Source organism: Falco naumanni, chromosome 8 (genome assembly GCF_017639655.2).
Source record: "Falco naumanni isolate bFalNau1 chromosome 8, bFalNau1.pat, whole genome shotgun sequence".
NCBI classification, from domain to species: Eukaryota; Metazoa; Chordata; class Aves; order Falconiformes; family Falconidae; genus Falco; species Falco naumanni.
In genome coordinates this window covers 6,503,001-6,522,435 of record NC_054061.1, presented here as the reverse complement: position 1 = coordinate 6,522,435, position 19,435 = coordinate 6,503,001, and the positions used below count along the sequence as shown (strand labels likewise).

At 53.6% G+C, this 19,435-nt stretch overlaps 1 protein-coding gene across 2 annotated transcripts in view; it reads left to right on the top strand.

The window, feature by feature from the left end:
- FLT4 (fms related receptor tyrosine kinase 4) overlaps positions 1 to 19,435 on the top strand; it is a 59,904-nt gene that overhangs the window by 12,170 nt on the left and 28,299 nt on the right. For both annotated transcript variants that reach the window (XM_040604156.1, XM_040604155.1), the window contains exons 2-3: positions 9,784 to 9,880; positions 15,991 to 16,265. In XM_040604156.1, coding sequence (XP_040460090.1) covers positions 9,784 to 9,880; positions 15,991 to 16,265 — 372 coding nt within the window. The remainder of the gene's footprint in view (positions 1 to 9,783; positions 9,881 to 15,990; positions 16,266 to 19,435) is intronic.

Here is a 19,435-nt window from a genome sequence, read left to right as displayed (position 1 = left end):
TTTCCGCTTGGCACGGTGCCTCCCAGTCCAGCTGCGTGGCTTGCAGACCCCTGAAAAAGCCCAGCACAGTCAGCCTGGCTGCAGCGGTCTGGGTGGGAGGGAGGCAGGCAGGGTCCACAGGCTTTGCTCACATCAGGGAAACCTGCCCTGAGTGGGGTACAGCCGTTTCTTCAGTGTTCTGCTCAGCGTGTCCATAAGCAACAGTCTTTGGAAGAGCTGAACTTCAAAGGCCAGCAATGAAGCCCACACACATCAAGGAAAAAGTAAACCTGTGACTTGCTTTTTCCTTTGCAAATGCTGCTGCCCTTTTCCTCAGTGCTGACCCTCAGGCTCTGTTTGGCTTCCCGGGCAGCTGCCTCTGCCTCATCTCCCAGCGAGAGCTGGATGCCAAGGTCTTGCTTAGCTTGAACTCCATCTTCCTCCAACAGCACATCTGTGGCTTACTTCAATGGGAGCTTCACCTGAGCCTCTGGGAATGGCTCATGATGGAGCCATAATTAATGACGTCCAAACTGAGGGTCTCCACTGCTCCTCAGGCTTTTCCTTTCCTCTGTGTCATGCGGCAAAGCCGTGGTGCTTCAGGTGGAAGCCCCTGCGCAGGCACTGGAGCTGCTCCTGGCTCTGCCCAGGCTGTCACCAGCCTCAGCAGGGGCACCTGGGGTCTGGGAAAGGGGACGATGCCCTGATGTGGGCAGGGGGGTCCTGCTCTGTTTTGGCAATGGGCAGTTTAGGGACTCCTAGACCTGGATGTCTCACCTGGACCGCTGTGCGTAAGAGCTGGTAATGACTTGCCCTCCAGGAGCTTATGCCTCTCTTTGGGAATCTCTCTGTGCGTATCACAGTGACAAAATCCACAGTTTTGCTGAGTTGCATGAAAACATATTTTGTCACCTGCCTCATAACTTCATCAGGTACAGTGTTAGAAGCAGTGGATAATGATTTCCTTTAGTCATTTGCCCATTGTCACTGTATAGGCTATCATTTCTTCTCAGTGGCCAAAGATGTCTTTTTGGTGTCCCGTGGGTTTATGCCCACTGCTGCCAGAGGTGCTTCAGCCCGGTAAAGCCCCTGGGGTTACACATGGATAGACACGGGGTGGAATTAAACTCTGAATCCTGCAACGGTCAGGCAACCCCTGAGCAGTCCCAAACAGGATAACTGGAGGTAGCAGCAGTACAAGCTTTTCCCAAGCCACTTGCCCAGAGATCCCAAACCCCCAAGGCAGGATGTCCCCAACCCATCCTGGCCACCTGTTTGTGCTGGTAATGCCTGTCTGCCAGGTACCAGCTCTGAACCGACACTCATTTCACGTGATCTGTGGACCATTCATTATGTTCCTTTGGGTTAGAGACGTAATGAACGGTGCTAATTTCTGTTACTAGTCCCCTAAAGCCATCTGATGCCTCTGCTCTTTCTACGCCACGTTAATCACATCCTGCAAGGGCAGAGAACGTGAGCAGGGCAAGATTTTGAAAGAAATAAATTAAAACAGGAAGAGAAACAACCTGACAGTCCTTAAGATGTGGGAGGATAATTTTAATTGAGTTTTGCAAGGGTTTAGCCATGCAGTTAATAGGGGCCACTGGAAGAGGGGTGGCTATGTATGCTAAGCAGGGCAGCTTGCCGTGGGCTCCTGCAGAGCAACAGTGGTGGCAGAGTGGGAGCTGCTACAGGCATTTTGGCAGGTCTGAGGATTTCTGCCCATTGGGGAGAGAATCTTGTGGACAGAATAGGTTCTGTTCCTGTCTGAAGGCCCTGGGCTCCCCTCCCCATGCATCCCGCTGAGCCGGAGCTGCCCTCCGAAATGTCAGGGAGAGGAAGCAATCCTTGGCTTGTTAGTTTCTACAAGGAAATAAAACGCACAGATGGCTCGAGCATCCTCTATCTCAAAGGCAGGAAAAGGATTCTTCGGGCAGGAGCAGGCAGCCAACAAACCCAGAGCGATTCAGGGAATGGGGGACCGAACAAAGCGGTGTCTGGCCAACCCCTGGCCAGCAGCAGAAAGGGTGGGCTGGCTGCCCACCGAGGGGAAGCGAGCTCTCTGATGTGCAGGAGCATCCCTCGGCCCAGCGAGAGCAGCAAACAGCTGGCTCCCCTGGGGCCCGGGGAGGCTGCTGACAGCAGAGATCCTGGAGGAGGTCTGCAGGGTGGCCCCGGCTGACCTGCTGCCCCAGGCCGGACATGTGGCTACCTGACAGAGGCTAACTTTGGCGCAGGACGTAGCCTCTCGGGGAGGATGGAGTAGGGAGCAAGCTTGGAGGGGGGGGGGGGGGGGTTAGGGAGAGGAAAGACGGCAGGAGACAGAAATGCAAACATGGCCTGACAGCCTTGGAGCAGGGGGAGGGGAGGAGGAAAAAGCAGGGTAAACCTGGCAGGATGGAGCAGGAAACCGAGCTGGAGTGAGGCAGGGCAATGGTGAGATAGTGCTTCCTGCTGAGGGAGAAAGGCAGACAGATAAACACTCCCAGATGGGCACTTGTTGACCCCTCTGGGATGCTTCGGGATGCTGTGGCAGCAGATCCCTAGGCCATTGTGCCTGTGCCCCTGCAGACCAGGGTCCCGAAAGCAGGTGCCAGCGTGGTGGGGCACTGGGTGTAGCCACCCTCTGCTGCCTCAGGGCAGCTGGCTTGTGGAATACTCTGATTTAAATCCCTGCCTGGAGGCACCAAGGGATGAGGACTGAAGGGTACAAGGGTAACTTTGCTCCTCTGGACAGCCTAGCTCTCTTGAAAGTGGCTCCTGCTTTCAAGCTCCTGTTTCTGTTCTCTGATGAGACTGCAAGTCTGGAAGTCCAAAAGCTGAAGAAGCCCAGAGAGCTCATGACTTTCTTTGCTTCATTCCCCATTCAGTGCAGGTGGTCATGCAATTTTTGTGCCTTGCCAGAAAAGAACCAGTTAATTAAAGTTTATGAGCGATGAGAGGCTAAGTGGACCCGCTGGGGTGCGTGCACTGAGGCCAAAGCAGCATTTTGGACTGGGGCTGCAGGGCTGTTTGGCCAGACCCACAGGTGCTGGGTGCGCGGCTGTGGGGCGCCAGGGGAGCAGAGCAGAGCGCCCAGCCCCACAGCGCTGCTGGTCTGGCTGTGACTTCTGCTTGTGTCAGGGTTATGCTGCTGCTGCACGATGTGCTGCTCACGTCCCTGCCCACCCCATCCCACTCCCTGCTTGGCTGGCAGGCAGCAGCTTTGGCGGGGGTCTCCCCTGGCCGCAGTTGCTGAGCTGGAGGCGAGCCCTGAGTTTTGCACTGGGCAAATGCCCTGTCCATTTGGGCGCACATCCTTCCTCCTCACCTGGCATCGCTGCAGACCCGTGGCGCTTGGGGCATTTCTTGAGCCCGGTGTCAAGAAAAAAGCATTTCCACCGGCATTGGTGGCCCCTTCCTCAGCCCTCATATCAGACCCTGCTCAGGGGGCTCCTGCCTCTGCACACCAGCTTAGCCATAGGTGTCTTGGGCCAAAGTTAAAGTCTTGTTATGCTTTTGGTGTTGGACAGGAGGGATCAGACACCCAATAATGATCATGACCTCTGTGTTTGTGAGTATTGACCGAGTACCTATAATTGTTAGTCCCTTGTGTCCCCTGAAAGAGGACAGCCTGCCCTGGCTGGAGCAAAGGAACATCTGATGCTTTGGGTATGTCCTCACAAAATGGTGAGGACACTGATCCACCACACTTTGGTAACATTTCAGGGCTTTGAGGTCTGTGGATGAAAATCTCTAGACCAGAGGGGGGTGTTTCGCTATTGGCATTGCCCCCCGTGAGAGGGGGACAGGTGTTGCTGCAGGCCTGAATGAGTCCTTGGTGCACGGGGGTCAGTTGTGCGGCTGGGACAGTGATGCGGCTGTAGCACAGCACACACAGAGGGGCTGATCCTGCGCAGAGGAGTACAAGCCCTGTGGTTAACCCCTTCTGGGGCAGGTCTGAAGCAACCCAGGACCTAGGTCAATCCTAGGTTGCAGAAAAAGGGGTATCTTTCATGAACCCCATAAAAGAAGGGACCTGCTTCCTTTGCCCCTGTGCCAATACATAGGCGTTTGGGGGGATTTCCAGTTTTCTATCATTATTGCTTTTAATGTATTCATCGCTTACACCTTAGCCTGTTTCCATTTTGCCCACAGAGCCCTTTAGCACACCAACTCCCTGTTCTTCCGCAGCCTCACCGTGGGCATGGGTGGCTGTCACTGCCCTGGCAGCCCCCAGGCCCAGGCTGCTGGGCAGAGCCTGCTCCATTTTGGCGTGAATTCCCACCATGGTTTGGGGCTTGCCCTGCCCGCTGTGAGGCTGGAGAGAAAACACCTGGTGTTTCATCCCCAGTTTGGCCGGAGCCTGCCATTCACTTCTCAGCCTCGTGCGATATCTCACCTCTCTGCAAAACAAGCCTTCCTCCGTGCTGGCGAGCACCAGGAGGAGGAAGAGGAGGAGCTGACAGCCCCACGTCCAAATTCCCCCTGCTGCTCTGCCAGCTGCCCGCTCCTTGCATGACGTGACACTCACACTTTGCTGCTCCAGCCCACAGCTGGATGCTTGCCCCAAACGTGAGGAGTTGCTGCTCCATGCGGGAACTTCAGCCCTTCAGCTGGGAAGCTGGCCTGGCTTTACCTCCAGCCCATGGACTTCCCGTGTGTCTGTGGGTGGCCACAGGTCCTCTGGGACCAGACCCCAGGGCAGCCAGCTGTACCAGCACAGGGCAGGCAGGCAAAAAGTAACTGGGGCAGAAGAGGAAGATGGCACCTGCGGTGCTGGCTTAGTTTCTGCAGGGCAAGGGGGAATGGTGCATATGCAGTTTCACCAGCAAATGCTGCTAATTTGGACGAGACCATCCTGAAAAGCCAGAGGAGAGCTCTGCAGAAAGGGCAGAGCAAGGTTTCTCCTCGCTTTCCCCCAGTGCCAGCTGTGGCTCCTCTTCTGCATCAGAAATGGTCATTCAGTCCCTGTTTCCCCAGTTGCCAGCAAGGTTTTATTGTTGGCTGTCCAGGAGCAGGTCTTTGCTCACATAGTAACTGTGGTGCATGATTGCATGTCTTAAGCGCATGCCTTGCCCTGCTTGCAAAGGAAGAGCCACACCACTGGCTTTGCAACCTGCAGGGGCAGCTCAGGGATGCCGAAGGTTCAGGCTGGGAGTAAAACCTAAGGAAATCAGGAGACGCTTTGCAAAATGAGCCACGTTGGGCTGTATGGCAGTGCTGGGCCCTGAGCAATGCCAGGGCATTCAGAGTGCTGTGTCCCCAGCCAGAGACAGGCCAGAGCAGCTGCCTGAGCCCAGCGAGTTAGCAGAAGCTCATCCGTGGTGCTTTGCATTGCAGACTTGGGACATGGGTCAATTCAGGGGCTCCATCCTGGACATTTGGTCTGGGGATTCAGTTAAATGGTACAAATCTGCCAGAAATGTCTTTGTAGAAAGTCTTCAAATCTCAGTTTCCTGCTGTGCTTTATCAGGATGCTGATTGACTGGGAATTTTTGCTTGAATAGAGCAAAGTAGAGATGGGGCAGTAGCAGGGTCAGTGTAACTTTGCTGGGGGAAAGGACACTTCTGCCTTTCAGCCTATCTTTTGCCCCAGTACAGCCCTGGGGTGGGCAGGCTGGGTTGGGCCGGGTGTGCGAGTTGCAGGCAGACAAGTTGGAGCACTCAGCCTCATCTGGACCTGCTTTGCTCTGTGCACGTTATTTGTAGCTCTGGTCACAAAACCCTGAAGCAGTAACTTTGGTGGCAAGAGCATGAGGTGTGCTGGTTAGCTGGGGACACGCGGTGGCCAGAGCGATCCAGTCCAGCACCGGGGAAGGAAGTCGGCGAGAAGGACAGAGTGTGAACAAAATCCCTCTCCGGAAAGGCGCCCCGTTAATCAGTCAGCGGGGCCGACTCAGCAGAGAGGGAGGGAAGGGGAAGCGGAGAGGGGCTGAGGTGGTGTGCCGGTGCTCGGATGGAGGATCCGGTGCAGGGCTTCCTGCGACTGGAAGCAGGCGGAGAGCAGGAGCTGTGTCATGCCATACCATGCCATACCATGCCTGTACCTTCACCCACGCACAGCCTTCGCACAGGTTCCCAAAGCCGTCGCTTGCTGCAGCAGCACTGGCTCTGGCACAGATGCAGCTCTGCGGTCATCTAGCCATCTGCAGCCATTGCAAGGGAAAAACAGCCCCACGCGAGGCTTTCCCGCAGCGCGCTCGAGGGTGGAGGGATGAGGTCAGGCACAAGGCTGGGCCCTGCGGGCTGCTCAGTCTCTGCAGGATGCCCTAGGGTGGGTAGCACTTTCCAGGGTGAGCGTGACTTCCCCACCAGGCAGGGAGATCCAGACCCCCATGGGAAGCCCTGCCCGCTGTGCTGAGAGCAGCCGTGATTTCGGGGTGCAGAAAGAGGCAGAGGGAGCTGGAGAAAATGAAGGAGCAGCCAACAATAAGGAGAAGGCTCTCGGTGCAGCCTGGCCCCTTTCAGAGCGCGTGCTGAGAGATCAAGGCTAGAAAAACCGCTGGGAAACGCGCTTTTCTGAAAATAGACAAGGTGTGAGTGGCTGTGGGATCCTGCTTCCTCTCACCGCATCCCATCAATCCCCCTCTGTTTATTTTAATATCCCGCTGCCAACTTGCTTGGAAACCATCTTGAAACAACAAAGCTCGCCGGGGCTGCCGCATGCCTTTTTAATTACATTAATGCTCTCCCCGTACAAGGGCACGATTTGGTGTGCATGAGAGAGCAGGATCTGCTCGGAGGGCTGAGGAGATAAAGCATCACTGGGGTTGGAGGTGGAGAAGGAGAGACTTAGAGGAGAGGAGACGCTCCATGCTCTGGAGACATCTCCCTCGCACCCTGTGATTTGTCAGAGACACAAACCATCTGTATGTCGGTTAGCAGAGATTTAATGGCCAAACCCAGCACCAGGTTCAGTGCTGAGGAGAGTGAGACACAGGACAGGAGGGAAAGGGCAAGGGCAGCAATGGGGTGGATCTGTCTGGCAAGCACAGAGAGGGATGGAGAATTTGTGAGGGGGGAAAGCCGATGGCCTTGAAGATGCTTTTTCAGGCTGGGAATGGCTCTGTGCATCCCTTTGCCTGCCCTGGATGCCACAGGTGGCTGTGCCCATTGGCATCCCAAGATGCTAGCCCTGGCGTGGGGCATCAGGGTGAGCAGCAGAGCGTGCCTGATGTGGGGAGTCCTTAAAGTTCCCATCAATCCGGCTCTGGCGAGGAGGCTGGACGGCTGCAAGAGCCGGCCGGGCGCTGGCTGCCGGCAGCGGGAGCGTCCCCAGCCCCGTGCCGCGGTGCTTTCAGAGGGAGCAGTGGTTCCTTTTCCTGTTGTACTCGCGAAGGGCCGCGGACAGGATGCATCTGCAGGAATCCCACAGCCTCAACCTGCACAGATCGTACTTTTCCTTTCTTCCCCTCCACCCCCTGTCGTTGTTTGCTATTTGCTAACAGGTCACCGGGCAGCACGTGAAGGCAGGCAGGGGGTTATTTCTGCAGCCGTCCTGCTCCCCCCGAGCCCAGCAGAGGGGCAGATGCAGCACACAGCATTGGCTGAGAGGCTCCTGCCACCTTGGGCCACTCGTTCACTGGTTCAAGCAAGGGGGACCACTCCGGCCTTGAGACCCCCTTCGGTGCCTGCTGCAGCCAGCCCCGGGGGCTGCCACGCCAGGGGTTTAGGGGGTAGCTCTCCGCTCGCTGCCCCGGCGTACCGCCAGTGTGAGCGGGACTGCTGTCCCCGCCGGCGCCACGGCAAGCCATACCTTCGGCACTCCGGGCTGAGCACCACGGGGGCGGCAGGCACCCCACCAGGCGATGGGCTGGCTGGCCGTGGCCATCTGGGGAGCGGTGTTTGTACTGGGATAAGTGTGTCCGGCAGTAATAGGAAATGCAGCTTAGCGGAGAGATTCCTTCCCCCCACCCCCTTTTTTTAATAAACCTTGTTTGAAGGGATTTTACCAAAAATGCGATCATTTATTTTCACAGCCCCGGGGTGCATTTTTGTGTGTGACATCTGATGTGTCTGGCCTCAAGGAAGGAGAGGTTGGAGGCACGGGGCAGGGTGTCCTCCACGGGGGTCTCGTGCCACCCAGTCCCAGGGGCCATAGTGACACCACTCCGCCCCGCGTGTTGAATGACAAGCGATGGTTGCTGCTGTGGTTGAGAGCGGTGTCTGTAGGACGGGCCGTGGGGAGTGGGACCCCCACGCAGGCGGAGCTGACGCTGCCTCACGCGGGCAAGGGAAGAGGAGGCGGGAGATGGTGGGGGAGATGGCGGGCGCCCTGCCGTTGCCATGGGGGCAGCCACGGGGACACCAGCTCGGAGCCGTGCGCAGGCGGGAAGGAAGTGGAGAACAATCGGGGAGAACAAGGCCGGCGGCCCTGGCCTGGCCATGCCGGCGGTGCCGCTCAGCACGTCCCTCCACCGCCGTGTCCCCCTCAGCAGCCTCTCCTGGTGGCGGTGGACCCTGGGCACCCCAGGTTCCCCACGGGCCTGGCTCCTCATGCTGCCTCGGAGGCCTCGTGTCAGAGGGGCTGGTGGCTTTTCACCACATGGCTCTACCGCAGGGCTTCCAAGGCCCTTAGGACACAGTTTTGGAGGAGAAGCATCCTACAGCATTCCTGCTGCTTGCAAAACCTATGGAAACACCATGTCCTTGAGAGCTCTCCCCCTCTGCCAGGCGCCCTGATACATGCGCTTGCATGCTGTGAGGGAAGGAAAGAGACACGCACAGAATGCAGTTGCAAAACCCTCATGTTTCTGTAGGAAATCAAGCTAGCAACATATTTTTGCATTCCTTTCTTCCTCAGCATTTAGCATCTACCTGAGTCACAGCTTCACATTTCGCAACCTTTTTTTTTTTTTTTTTTTTCCCCCCTTCTATTTCTGGTTAGTTGGCTTGCTTGTTTTTGCAGTCACCGAGACTTTTCTTTTAAATTATCTCACATCTCCAGAAGCTGGAGTTTTAAGATAAAGATCATGGAGTAATGACAGTCAGCAACACTGTGCTAATGAAAAACAAGGGGTCCGTCTCTGAGGGTAACCGGTACTTCAAGATGTTTTGTCCATGAGGAGCTCGCTTAGGGTGCGTGTCTGGCATGCCGGAGATACAAGCACATCAGAAGTGGGACTCTCCCAGACAAAAGCTGGAAAAAGTGTGTGATAATGTTTAACTGCCCGTCCTTGAGCCTGGATAATTTCAGTCCTGGAATGCCTGTTTGTCTGTGGTGCAGGGAAGGGGGCCGCTGTAACCCCCAAAGGTTTGGTCCTGTTTGAGTAAGTGCCTGGCAGAAGGACATTCAGTGGATGCCTGCTGGCTCCTGAGAGCATCTCCATACAAATGCAAGAGTTTTTCATTTGCAGTATCTGGGCACCCCTGATTTGTCCCCGTGATTACAGAAAATGATGTGTGTACAGAAAAATCTCTTGCCAGACTCCCTCCAATTACAGATAAGATCATTTCAGAGCCCTAGTCCAAGCGAGCTCAATCTCAGTCACCTGGTGAGGAATGGCCACACCTGGATTCTCTGATTTCTGGTCTTCCAATCTTTTTCTGGCTCTCATCTGTGTGAGCCCAGGGGCTGTCTGGCCCTGGCCCAAGAGCTGTCACTGAAGAGCTGCTCGCTGTAGCCAGGAGGGCTGCAAAAGAGCCACTTGTGTCCCAATGAGCCAGCATTAAACTATCTTGTAGGAGCAGACTCCTACGAGATGTTTCCTCAAGAGGCTTTGCCCCTCTCTGGGCTCCTGATACCAAGCTAGCTGCTGCCCACAGCGGTGGGTCCAGGCTAGCAGATGTTTGCATCATCCCTTCTCTCCCCTCTCTCCACAGATCTGGTGAGCAGCTATTCTATGACTCCCCCTACTCTTAGCATCACCGAGGAGGAACACATCATCAACGCCAAGGATACACTGACCATCACCTGCAGGTAAGGCACAAGCAAGCATGGCTCTGCCTAGACCACTTTACCTGGCCAGTGTTGGAGGACCAGGCAAGGAGAGCCCACCAGGGATACCTTGGCTGCGCAGATCAGCACAGCTGACTAGAAATCTTCCATGTTCACCGAGTGTGAATTCATCTAATTAACTAATTGAGAAAGAAGCTGAAGACGTCTCAGAGGAGATGGTGATAACCTCTGCTGTAGTCTTACAGGCATAAGGTAGAGAAACATTTATGTGATCTGATAGCTTCCTTGTAAGCTTTTTAGGGAAACTGGCCTTCCTGACTCTCCTTGTCTTTACTTTGATGTTGCTTATTCTCACCTCATCCATGGCTGCTAGGGTTGTAGTTCTGGTTTATAAATCTGGTGGGTCATTTTGGGGGGGACACTGAAAAATACCCATGGAGAAGGCAAGGCTGCATTTAGTGGTGGCTGTCAGAGGCTTCCAGCTTTTCTAGGAAGCTGGGGTTTAATGCTCTGTCGCGTGCATGTGGCAGTGAAGAGAAGCCCCGGCCAGGCCAGGTGAATAATTCTGTGAGAGGAGCTGGAGAATCTCTGGTTGGTTTGGAGACTGTGGCTCTGAGGAGGTGATGTCCCTGAACTGATTTATCCTGTGCTGGGACAGTTGGCTCTACATGTTTTCAGCACCACTCCCCAGTCTTGGAAAGACAAAAAAACCCAAAAAAACACCGAAAACCAAGTGGGAGAATTGACTGAAGGTTAATTTTCCTGATAAAGCTGGAGTTTCCCTTCAGCAGCTGAAAGCAGATCCACGCTTGGGATCCGAGTGCTAGGGCCCGACGGGGGTATAAATTCAGCGTGGGCCTCAGATGGGTGTTCCTCAGTGTTATATATAACCATGGAGCAATTACTGCAAACACTTGGCTGGCATTGTGTTCATGTCTTGTCACAAACATATTTAACTTTTCCAGGAACAGATGGCATTGCTTTTACTTTGTGAATCGGTTCATAGCCAGGGGAGAGGGCCAGCGGAAAGGCTGTTGATAGCAGTACTGCACTGATTTCACTCAGTCTGGGAAGCTAAGCGGTTGTGGGCTTGTCCATACGGTGACCCGAGGAGCCATGGTGTGTGCTAGGTTTGGCGAGTGTGTGAGCTGGAGGACTGTGGAAGAGGAGGGAGTCTGGGGACTCCAGTGCTCTGCCACAGTAGTTCACTCCACAGAGGGATGTGGGAACTGACACTCTGTAAAACCTCAGAAGAGGGGGCATTCAGTGCAGTTACTCTGAATAAGCTCATAATCAGGCCAGACCCTTCCTCAGCAGTGGCCCAGGGAGGGACACAGAAAGCGGTTTCGAGACTGTGTTGCTTGCAGATTGAACCAAGGCTAAGGGACGTACTGGAGTTAGAGGTGTGGTTAAACAGTGTCTTCTGCAGTCAAGCATGAACGTACCTACCTGGCACCATGAAGCGGGAAGCCTTTCTTTTGGGGTAACCCTCCTGGGCTGCAGCCGAGACTGGCCTTTCCTTGTGCGCTTGTTAGGTATCGATTAATATGAACGAAAATCACATGAAGTGGGAAAAGTCTGCGCTGGAAGTCCTTGCAGGAGGCATAGCACAAGCTACTGAGTCTTCCCAAGAGGCACCAAGCTCCCTGTCCCCAGCTGCAGTGCCAAGGCTCGTCTCTCAGTCTCACTAGGCGGCATCCATACAGCGTGCTGGTGTGGACACAGCTGAGACAAGGAAGATCCCTACCGCTGGCTGCTGGGTGCTGTGCAGGACTGAGCTGCCCAGCCAAAGAGCAGCAGGGCCATCCGCAGACAGTACTAAAACCTATGAACCCTCCGCCCATGTTGCTCCCAGGTTGCCCCCCACCTCTGCGTCCTGCTGTCCCAGATGTGCTCCTCAGGGGTCGTACAAGTGTCCTTTGCACCATCTGCAGGTAGATAGGTCTCAGCATCTCCTGCGTGGCTCAGGGATTCTCCTTCTCCCTCTGAGCTCTCAAGCCTGTGTTTGTCTAGTGTCTTGAGGAGAGGATTTTGACTGTGGGACACTATTACTTCATTTGAATGAAAAGTAAATCTTTCCTGGTCCCTGGATATCTAATTACACTCAGCTGCTTCTCCAACCTCTTCTCTGGACCATGGCCCACACTGGGAAGACCTGGCTTGTTTTAATGGGAGCTGAAGGGAAAAACATGCAGACCACCAAGAGAACAGGCAAAGGAGAGGATGGTGGGGCAGGGTAGGGCAGAGACAAACACGAAATCAGATCCAGGATCCAGGGATTTCCTGCTGAGCATCTTGTTGGAGGTGACTTCAATTTGACCCTCGTCTTCCCTTGAGAACAATGTCCTCTGGCTGCTCTTCGAGCTGCCCTGGAAGCCAGGAGCACAGGCCTGCTTGAAGCAGTGCTGCAGGCAGAAAGCTGAGCTCAAAGCCAGCCATGTGAGACTCCCTGAAGACCTTTCAAGTTTCACCCACCGAGCGTGAGAGTCCCGCAGCCAACTGCGCTCTCAGGCTCCCTTGCAGCAGCCTGGAACTCACACACCCACAGCTCTGCATGCTTCTGCTCCACAGCCCACCTAGCCTCACTGGTGACCAGAGTCCATGCCAGGCCATGTGACAAGTGATGCCTCTGGAGCTGGACATGCTTAACAGAGACCCAAAGACACAGCACACCCACAAGGAGCCACCAGATGCTGGGGCTCTGCTGTTGCAGATGGCATCACATCAAGGCATGTTCCCTTGTCACCCAGTATAACGCACCCTTGAGAGGTCCAGTCAGAGCAGGGGACCAATGCAGGAGCATCCCCTAAAACACAGATCGTGCCAGGGCTGGCTGAGGCCCCCAATGATATTTCGATCTAAGCATGTGGCAGAGCAGGGCAAAGGGGCTGATGCCCACATGGACAGTGCATCTTTTATTAGGTCGCATCCTGAGAAGGAAGGAAAGAATATTGTGAATCTCTGTATTCATGCCCTCGGCAGCCTGCGCTGGGGGAAGCGGAGAGCTTGTGCTGTTCCAGCTCATGAATATTGGAGCAGAGCCCACAGGAGCCAGCTGCACAACAGCAGAAACTTCCAGAGGGATCAACTTGGTCCTGGCTGTGCCAGCCCCGCTCCATCCCATCCCATCCTGTCCCATCCTACAGGTGGCGGGTGCTCAGGTGGAGAGGGAAGGTCACCCAGCCATGGTATTTAGAAAAAGAAGGGCAAGGTTGTCCTTTGCTGCCCAGTGTTAACAGATCTGGCTTGCAGATGCATAAACCCCACTCTGGCAGAGAGGAAGTATTTGACCCTGGAGCCCTCTTGGCTCCTGTGGAGGAAAATGAGTGCGGTGGCAGGTCTGAAGGAGTCGATGGTGAGGCAATGCCCCACCACAACTGCTCTGGAGCAGTCTGGGGATATGCAACACCTGCTGCTCTTTCCTACACGTGTGTGACTACTGTGAACATCCTCTGTGGTGCTGAGTGGGGATTTGTCTTATCCCAGCTAAGCCACAAAGCCACAGCCAGCTTTGCCCATCACACCACACTTGGGAGCTTCAAAGAGGATTGAAGAAACGTGGTGCCAATTGCAACATCTCCCTTGAAGAGCATCCGTCCTGAAAAGATTTAGGAAAACAGCTGTGGAGAAGCCTACAGTACATCTGTTTCCAGCTGGCATCAGCAGGCTTCATTGCCCAGAGGCACATTATCACAAAACTGAAAGAAAACAACTTGGGAACAAATACTCAAAGGTGGCAGATAGGAGGGAGGGAACCATGCAAAACTGCTGCCTGGACCTTCCCCCAAATGCAGATGGTAGATTCAGAAATAAATGCAAGTGACCCTGGCTTGCCCTCATCCCTTCCTTCTTCTGGTCCTCTTAACACACCAGTGATGCTAACTTGGACTCACACTAATGCCTACACCTTGTGTCCCCACTGAATCTGGTCAGCAGCACATGATGCAAGGAATGCCTTAGTTTAGAGCTGCCCGCAGGCAGGTCTGTTTATACTGGCCCATCCGTGTTTATATAAATATGTGTCACTCAGCTACTGCTAGCCTTGTTGGTTAATAAAACAAGTGCATCTGATAATGTGTGAAAATCCCAGTGGGTAAACAAATAGAAAGCGGAAACACTGGAGACTTGTACAATTACCCTGCTCCACATGGAGTGCCAAAAATGCCTGAGCAAATGCAAGGGGCTTTGGGGCTCCTTTGCACAGTTGGGGTCTGAAGCTCTTGGCTGTGGGTTGAGAGTGGGGCCAGCCTCACGGTCTGCACCCAGTGCAGGGGGGCCATGGGCGCAGTAGCAATGGGCATGGCAGGCAGCACTGTTTCTTGTTTGGTGATCAGATTTACTATTATTTTCACTGTGCATGCACAGGATGGGAAAAACTCAAAATTCAAGTGTTATTTTTATTGAAGTGTTTGTGAGACTGATACTTTGGAAAAGCCTGCCTGTGAATCATGGACTCAAGCCTGTGGAGCTGTACTTCCAGTCCTGCCTCAGGCACTGATGGCTTCTTTAGTGAATGCAGAGGTTTGAGCTGGGTCAGAGGGACTGTGTGGCTGTCCTCAAGGGCTTGCCACTGCCTCCAAAGCCCTTGTGCCTGGTGACACGAGGAGAGCGCAGCACACTGTCTCTGAACTCATTTGTAGCGAGCTAGGCAGCAGGAGCTGGAAGAGAGCAGTCTGCAGGATGATAAATCAGCTGCTGAAAACAGACACAAAGGAGCAGGTCTTTCCCCCACACTTGGACAGAAATCCTGTCCTCATTGCGTCTGAGCCATTGTGCCCTCCGATGGCACCTTATCTCGCTTCCTCCTTGCTGTCCCTTGCTGTCTGTATCCAGCTATTGGTGACAGTCATGGTCTGGCTGCACTTAAAAGCATCAGCCTGCGGAGCTGTCCTGGCAGAGGAGCTGCATGTGCCAACACGCCTATTCCCAACTTGCATAATAGATGAACCCCGTCTCCCCTAATAGAGCAAACGGTGCTGACAAAAGGCCAATTTTACCCCCACAGCTGTCTCTTGTGATGTCTTCTTTTTTCCTATTTCTTTTTTTTTTTTTTTTATTTGCACATTCTTAAGTGACTTTCAGCTACACTGGCAAACTTTCAAGTGGGGACTGGGACTTCCTCTGAAAGGGGCTCTGATTTCACAGAAGGAAACTTCCAGCATGGAATAAAAGCTTGTTTTGTTTGTAGTAAACAAGCGCGGTTACAGCAAGCTATGGTGTGTGTGTGTGTACATGTGCATATGCAAGCCTCCTGCTCTGGAGATCCTTGGCTATATATAAATACACACGTTCACGCTTTGTCTGGGGGTTTCTTGCAGTTCGTGGCCTTTTCCATTTGTCTTTGGGCTGCTGATGACCAGGCTCTGTGGTCGTGCCTTCAGAGAGGTGTCTGTAGTGGTGGGAAGGGGCAGCAGCCCCAGGCCAGCCGGAGGAGCATGCCGCGGGGGTTGAAGGGGCTGCAGGGTGCTGTGCAGAGCAAGGGAACCCCCTCCCACAGCAGCAGGGAAGGAAACAGCTGTCTGCGGGACAGAAGGCGATCAGCTGAGCTTCCCCTTGTTTTCTCCTTGCTGTCTTTTATCCCTGACTTCCTCCTGCTTTTCTCTTTCTTATTTTCTTTCCAATCTGCTCTCCTTCCCTCATTCTGCTTCCCACTCCATTCATCACACTACGAGCCCCAGCCAGCAGTTACAGTGAGCCAAGGGAACTCATCATGTCCATGTGTTTTCTAAATAGCTCTGGACCCCTTTTAATGATGTGATGGAATAGAGAATAAATGGAGCCTTGCCCTCACGGTCCTATGTGGCTCCTTGTCCTGGCATCAATACCAGTAGGACAAAATCATGGGAGAGGGAGACCCGTTTGTGAGTGGGCTGATACCTTACAACTTAGCATGGCCTGACAGGTGGCCTGGGGAAGGGGACAAGCCTCTGCTTGCCCAGCAATTAGTGAAGCTGCTTGCTGTTTCCCTGTGCCTGTTTTTCTCCTTGGAGGATGGCTGTTCCTCCATGCTGTCCCTGCACATGGCTGGCAGGGCCATGTGCAGATGTGTGCAGTCACACAGGGCAGTTAAATCCCCACCACGTTCACCCTTGCTCGGCCCAAAGCTAACTGTCCTCTTTGCCCCTGTCTAGAGGCCAGCACCCGTTGGAGTGGTCGTGGCCCGGGGGCAAGGTGGACCCTGCTGGGAAGGAGAAGGAAACCGAGTTGGTGGCCTCAGCAGCCCCCAGCAGCGGCCGGGCGATCCAAGAAGAAGACTGCGAGGGGACCAGCACGAAGCCATACTGCAAAGTCCTGGTGCTGACGGAGACCCAGGCAAACGACACGGGTTACTACCGCTGCTACTACAAGTACATTGATGCCAAGATCGACGGCACCACAGCAGTCAGCACCTATGTGTTTGTGAGAGGTAAGAGCCACGTGGCGGTGTGCACCTTCAGGCTGGGGGAGATCAAGGCAGCCTATGCACCAGCATAATATCGGAAAGATTAAAAAGCCCAACATGCTCCCCAGCCCCCCAGGGCAGAGCCTGGCTGCTGCAGGCTCAGGGAAGGGGCCAAATGCTGTCTCCCTGCACTTCCAGGGAACCAATATCCGTCCATGGCGGCAGCGCCTGGGATTCAATTACGTCCCGGCCCGGGGGCATCACTCCAGCCGGGCTGGAATGCAGGAATTTAAGGAGTGAGAGCCAGGCCTCAGAGATGCTTCAGTGCTAAAAAAAGAACAAGAGTTAGCTACTGGGCAGCTGGGGGCTCTCTGGGATGCTAGCAGCTAGGCTAGGGATGATAATGTACCTTAAAGCTGAGACTGAGACAGGGAGAGGAGTGGTACAAACCCACCATGTGCAACCTCCTCCTGTCGCCAGGCTTGATGGCCCTGGAGCAACACCACAGTGGCAGACCCAGATGCTCCTCTCTGCACTGCACAGGGACTCCCCGCACAGGCAGGGTTATGAGATGTGTTTTGGAGGAGGAGGGCTCTCCACTGGGCTTGGAGCTGGAACTTCAGCTCAGCAAGTGGCTTCGAGGCCAATATTCAGCTTCTCCATGCCCCAGGGGCTCCTCCTCCGCAGTCTCCCCCACTGCTCACAGCACACTTCAGCAAGATAAATGAGCACTGTCCCCTGGAAACAGTTGGCCGAACTATTTCTCTTTCCACCCCCATTTATTAGTTGGTGCAGTTGTCACGAGCCAGGCAGGTCATGACATACAAGATGCATTTTTCAGAAGTCCCAGAGCAAAGCCAAATTTGCCTCTGCAACTATGCAGAGAAAAATGCAGGGGCAAATCAGAAAAGCTGGGCAGCTGCTGGAGAGGCGTTGAGGTCTGTTTGGGCAATTTCCTCTTGCTGTAGGCTCTGCCGCCCATCCTAAAACAGGAAAGAGCTTCCCTGGATCCCAGAGCTGTTGTGAGGAGACATCTGTGAGTTGGACTGGGGTGTTCAGACACTCTAGTGCATTGTATCAGGATGGAGGCAGAGAGCTCTTTACACGAGCTGAAAATAAGTACAACCGTACAAGCTTACATGCAGAGAGTGCTTTTACAAGAGTGATTTTCTTTGTTATCCAGCAAATGCCACTTTGACCCCTTGTCCACCTTCTCTCACCTCCAGCCTCATCTGCATCTCAGTAATGGCTCTCCTGTTTACCAGAGAGCAGCAAGTGTGCACGTGCGGTGTAGCTTAGGGGCAATAAATCCCACGCTGTCAGGGCCCATGGGACTCACTGCCTGTGGACAGTGTGTGTGCAGCAGATCCAGCCAACACCTCACAGTGTTGCTGTGCACATGGCTATGCAGCACATGTTCATACTCATTCCAGTCAGGCTGTGCCCTGTTACGGCTATCAAGCATCCAGGAAACCTCAGAATCCGCCTTTCCAGACAGGACAGGCTTTCAGGCAGGAGAAGGGACATGTCAAGAAAACCCAGGCATACGGTAACTGTAGCCATTGCAGAACATCCAGATAAAGCTCTGCCTGTTCCTGCTGAACTGGGCTGCAATGTGAAACTGTCCCTGGAGAGCTTGGAAGGGCTGATGTAAGTGTTGGGGATGTTTGGAGACGGCATGATCAGACCACAGGTTTATCCATCAACCTCATTTCTCATGTTAAAAGCTTGGTGGAACTGCCAGGAACAAAATATCTGTGCTTGGCTGGAAAAATGGGTTCTTCTGTATTTTACCTGCAGCTCAGTTCTCAAACGAACTCTCCACGCATATGTCTCATTTCCCATGTGTCTGGTTAGGTGTGTATTATATTACAGATACAGATAGCACTGTAAACATACAGAATGCCTCATCAGGGTAGAATAGGATATGTACAGCCCCCATCTCATAAAGCTTAGCATATATTAATGAAGAAGATGCTAAATTATTCCCATCCGACCCATTAAGACAGCCTTATTGAAAATATGTGATGTGGTCAGAGAGGGGAGTTAGTGCATGAATCACAAGCTCATTGGCAGCAGGACCAGCCCAGTAAATCAGTTCTTGGCTGCCATCTGAGCTCGGAGGGGACCTCACAGTCTCTCATCTCTGGCAGTTGTGCACCTCCTCCTCTCACGTGCCCAGGGCTCAGGAGAGGAATGAGGAACGTGTTCACACTTGGAATCAAATCTGTGATTTCAGAAGACAGCAATCCGGTGGCAGCGCAAAACCCCAGGAAACAAAGATAAGAATTCTTTGGGCAATCTGTACTTTCGTAAGAGCTGACCAATGTGTTTCCTGTGTATGGCTTGTTTAACCTAAGCTGTAGAAAAAAGTGCTTCACCTTGAGTAGGTCTTTGCAGCGTGACTATCGCTAAAGCAACAGCTTTACAGATCAAAAATTAAAGGAATTCCCTTGTGCACTTAACAGTGGGAACACTGCATTGGGTTGAGTTGGCCCCAACGTGATCTGAACAGCCAGAATGCCCAAATGGGGATCATTACTAAATCCACCTTTGACTTGTCATTTTAGACAGGCAGCTTCAGGGCTTGGATAGTAGAGGGAAGGAGTCTCAGGGCGGAAAAACAGATGTCCTCATGCTACAGTCTCTTAAAATCAATGGTTTAGCTGCAATCCAGGTGAATAAAGAGTAACTTTTAAGGTCACTGGGACCATTTGGTCTGATTCCAGCATACCAGAAGCCATAAAATCTCTCCTAGCAGATCCCAGGGGCAGCCCCACATCTCCCAGCTGGGGACCCACCACCTCCTTATAGAGCCTGCTTCCTGCAGGGGACAATTTCCATGAACAGAACTGATCATGACCACAACCTGGGTGGACGTTTCCAGAGACACGACTCTTAGAGAGGAAAGACACTGGCACCACCAGGCACTGGAGACACTAGGGACCAGTCTCTATTCAGAGCATCCTGTGAGGCATGTGTCCCTGTGGTAATGGCAGGCAGGGGCTGGTACTACAGAAGAAATATCTATCAGTGAGGCACTGACAGAGGACACCAAGAAGCCTCGCAATTCTTTGTCTCTTCCAATTTTATCTTGCTCACATTTAGTCAGCCTGGGTGGGTGCTGATTCTGTGCCCTGTTTGGGAGAGTCCAAAGAGTAGAAAAACCCTCAAACCAAAAGTGCTGCCAAGCA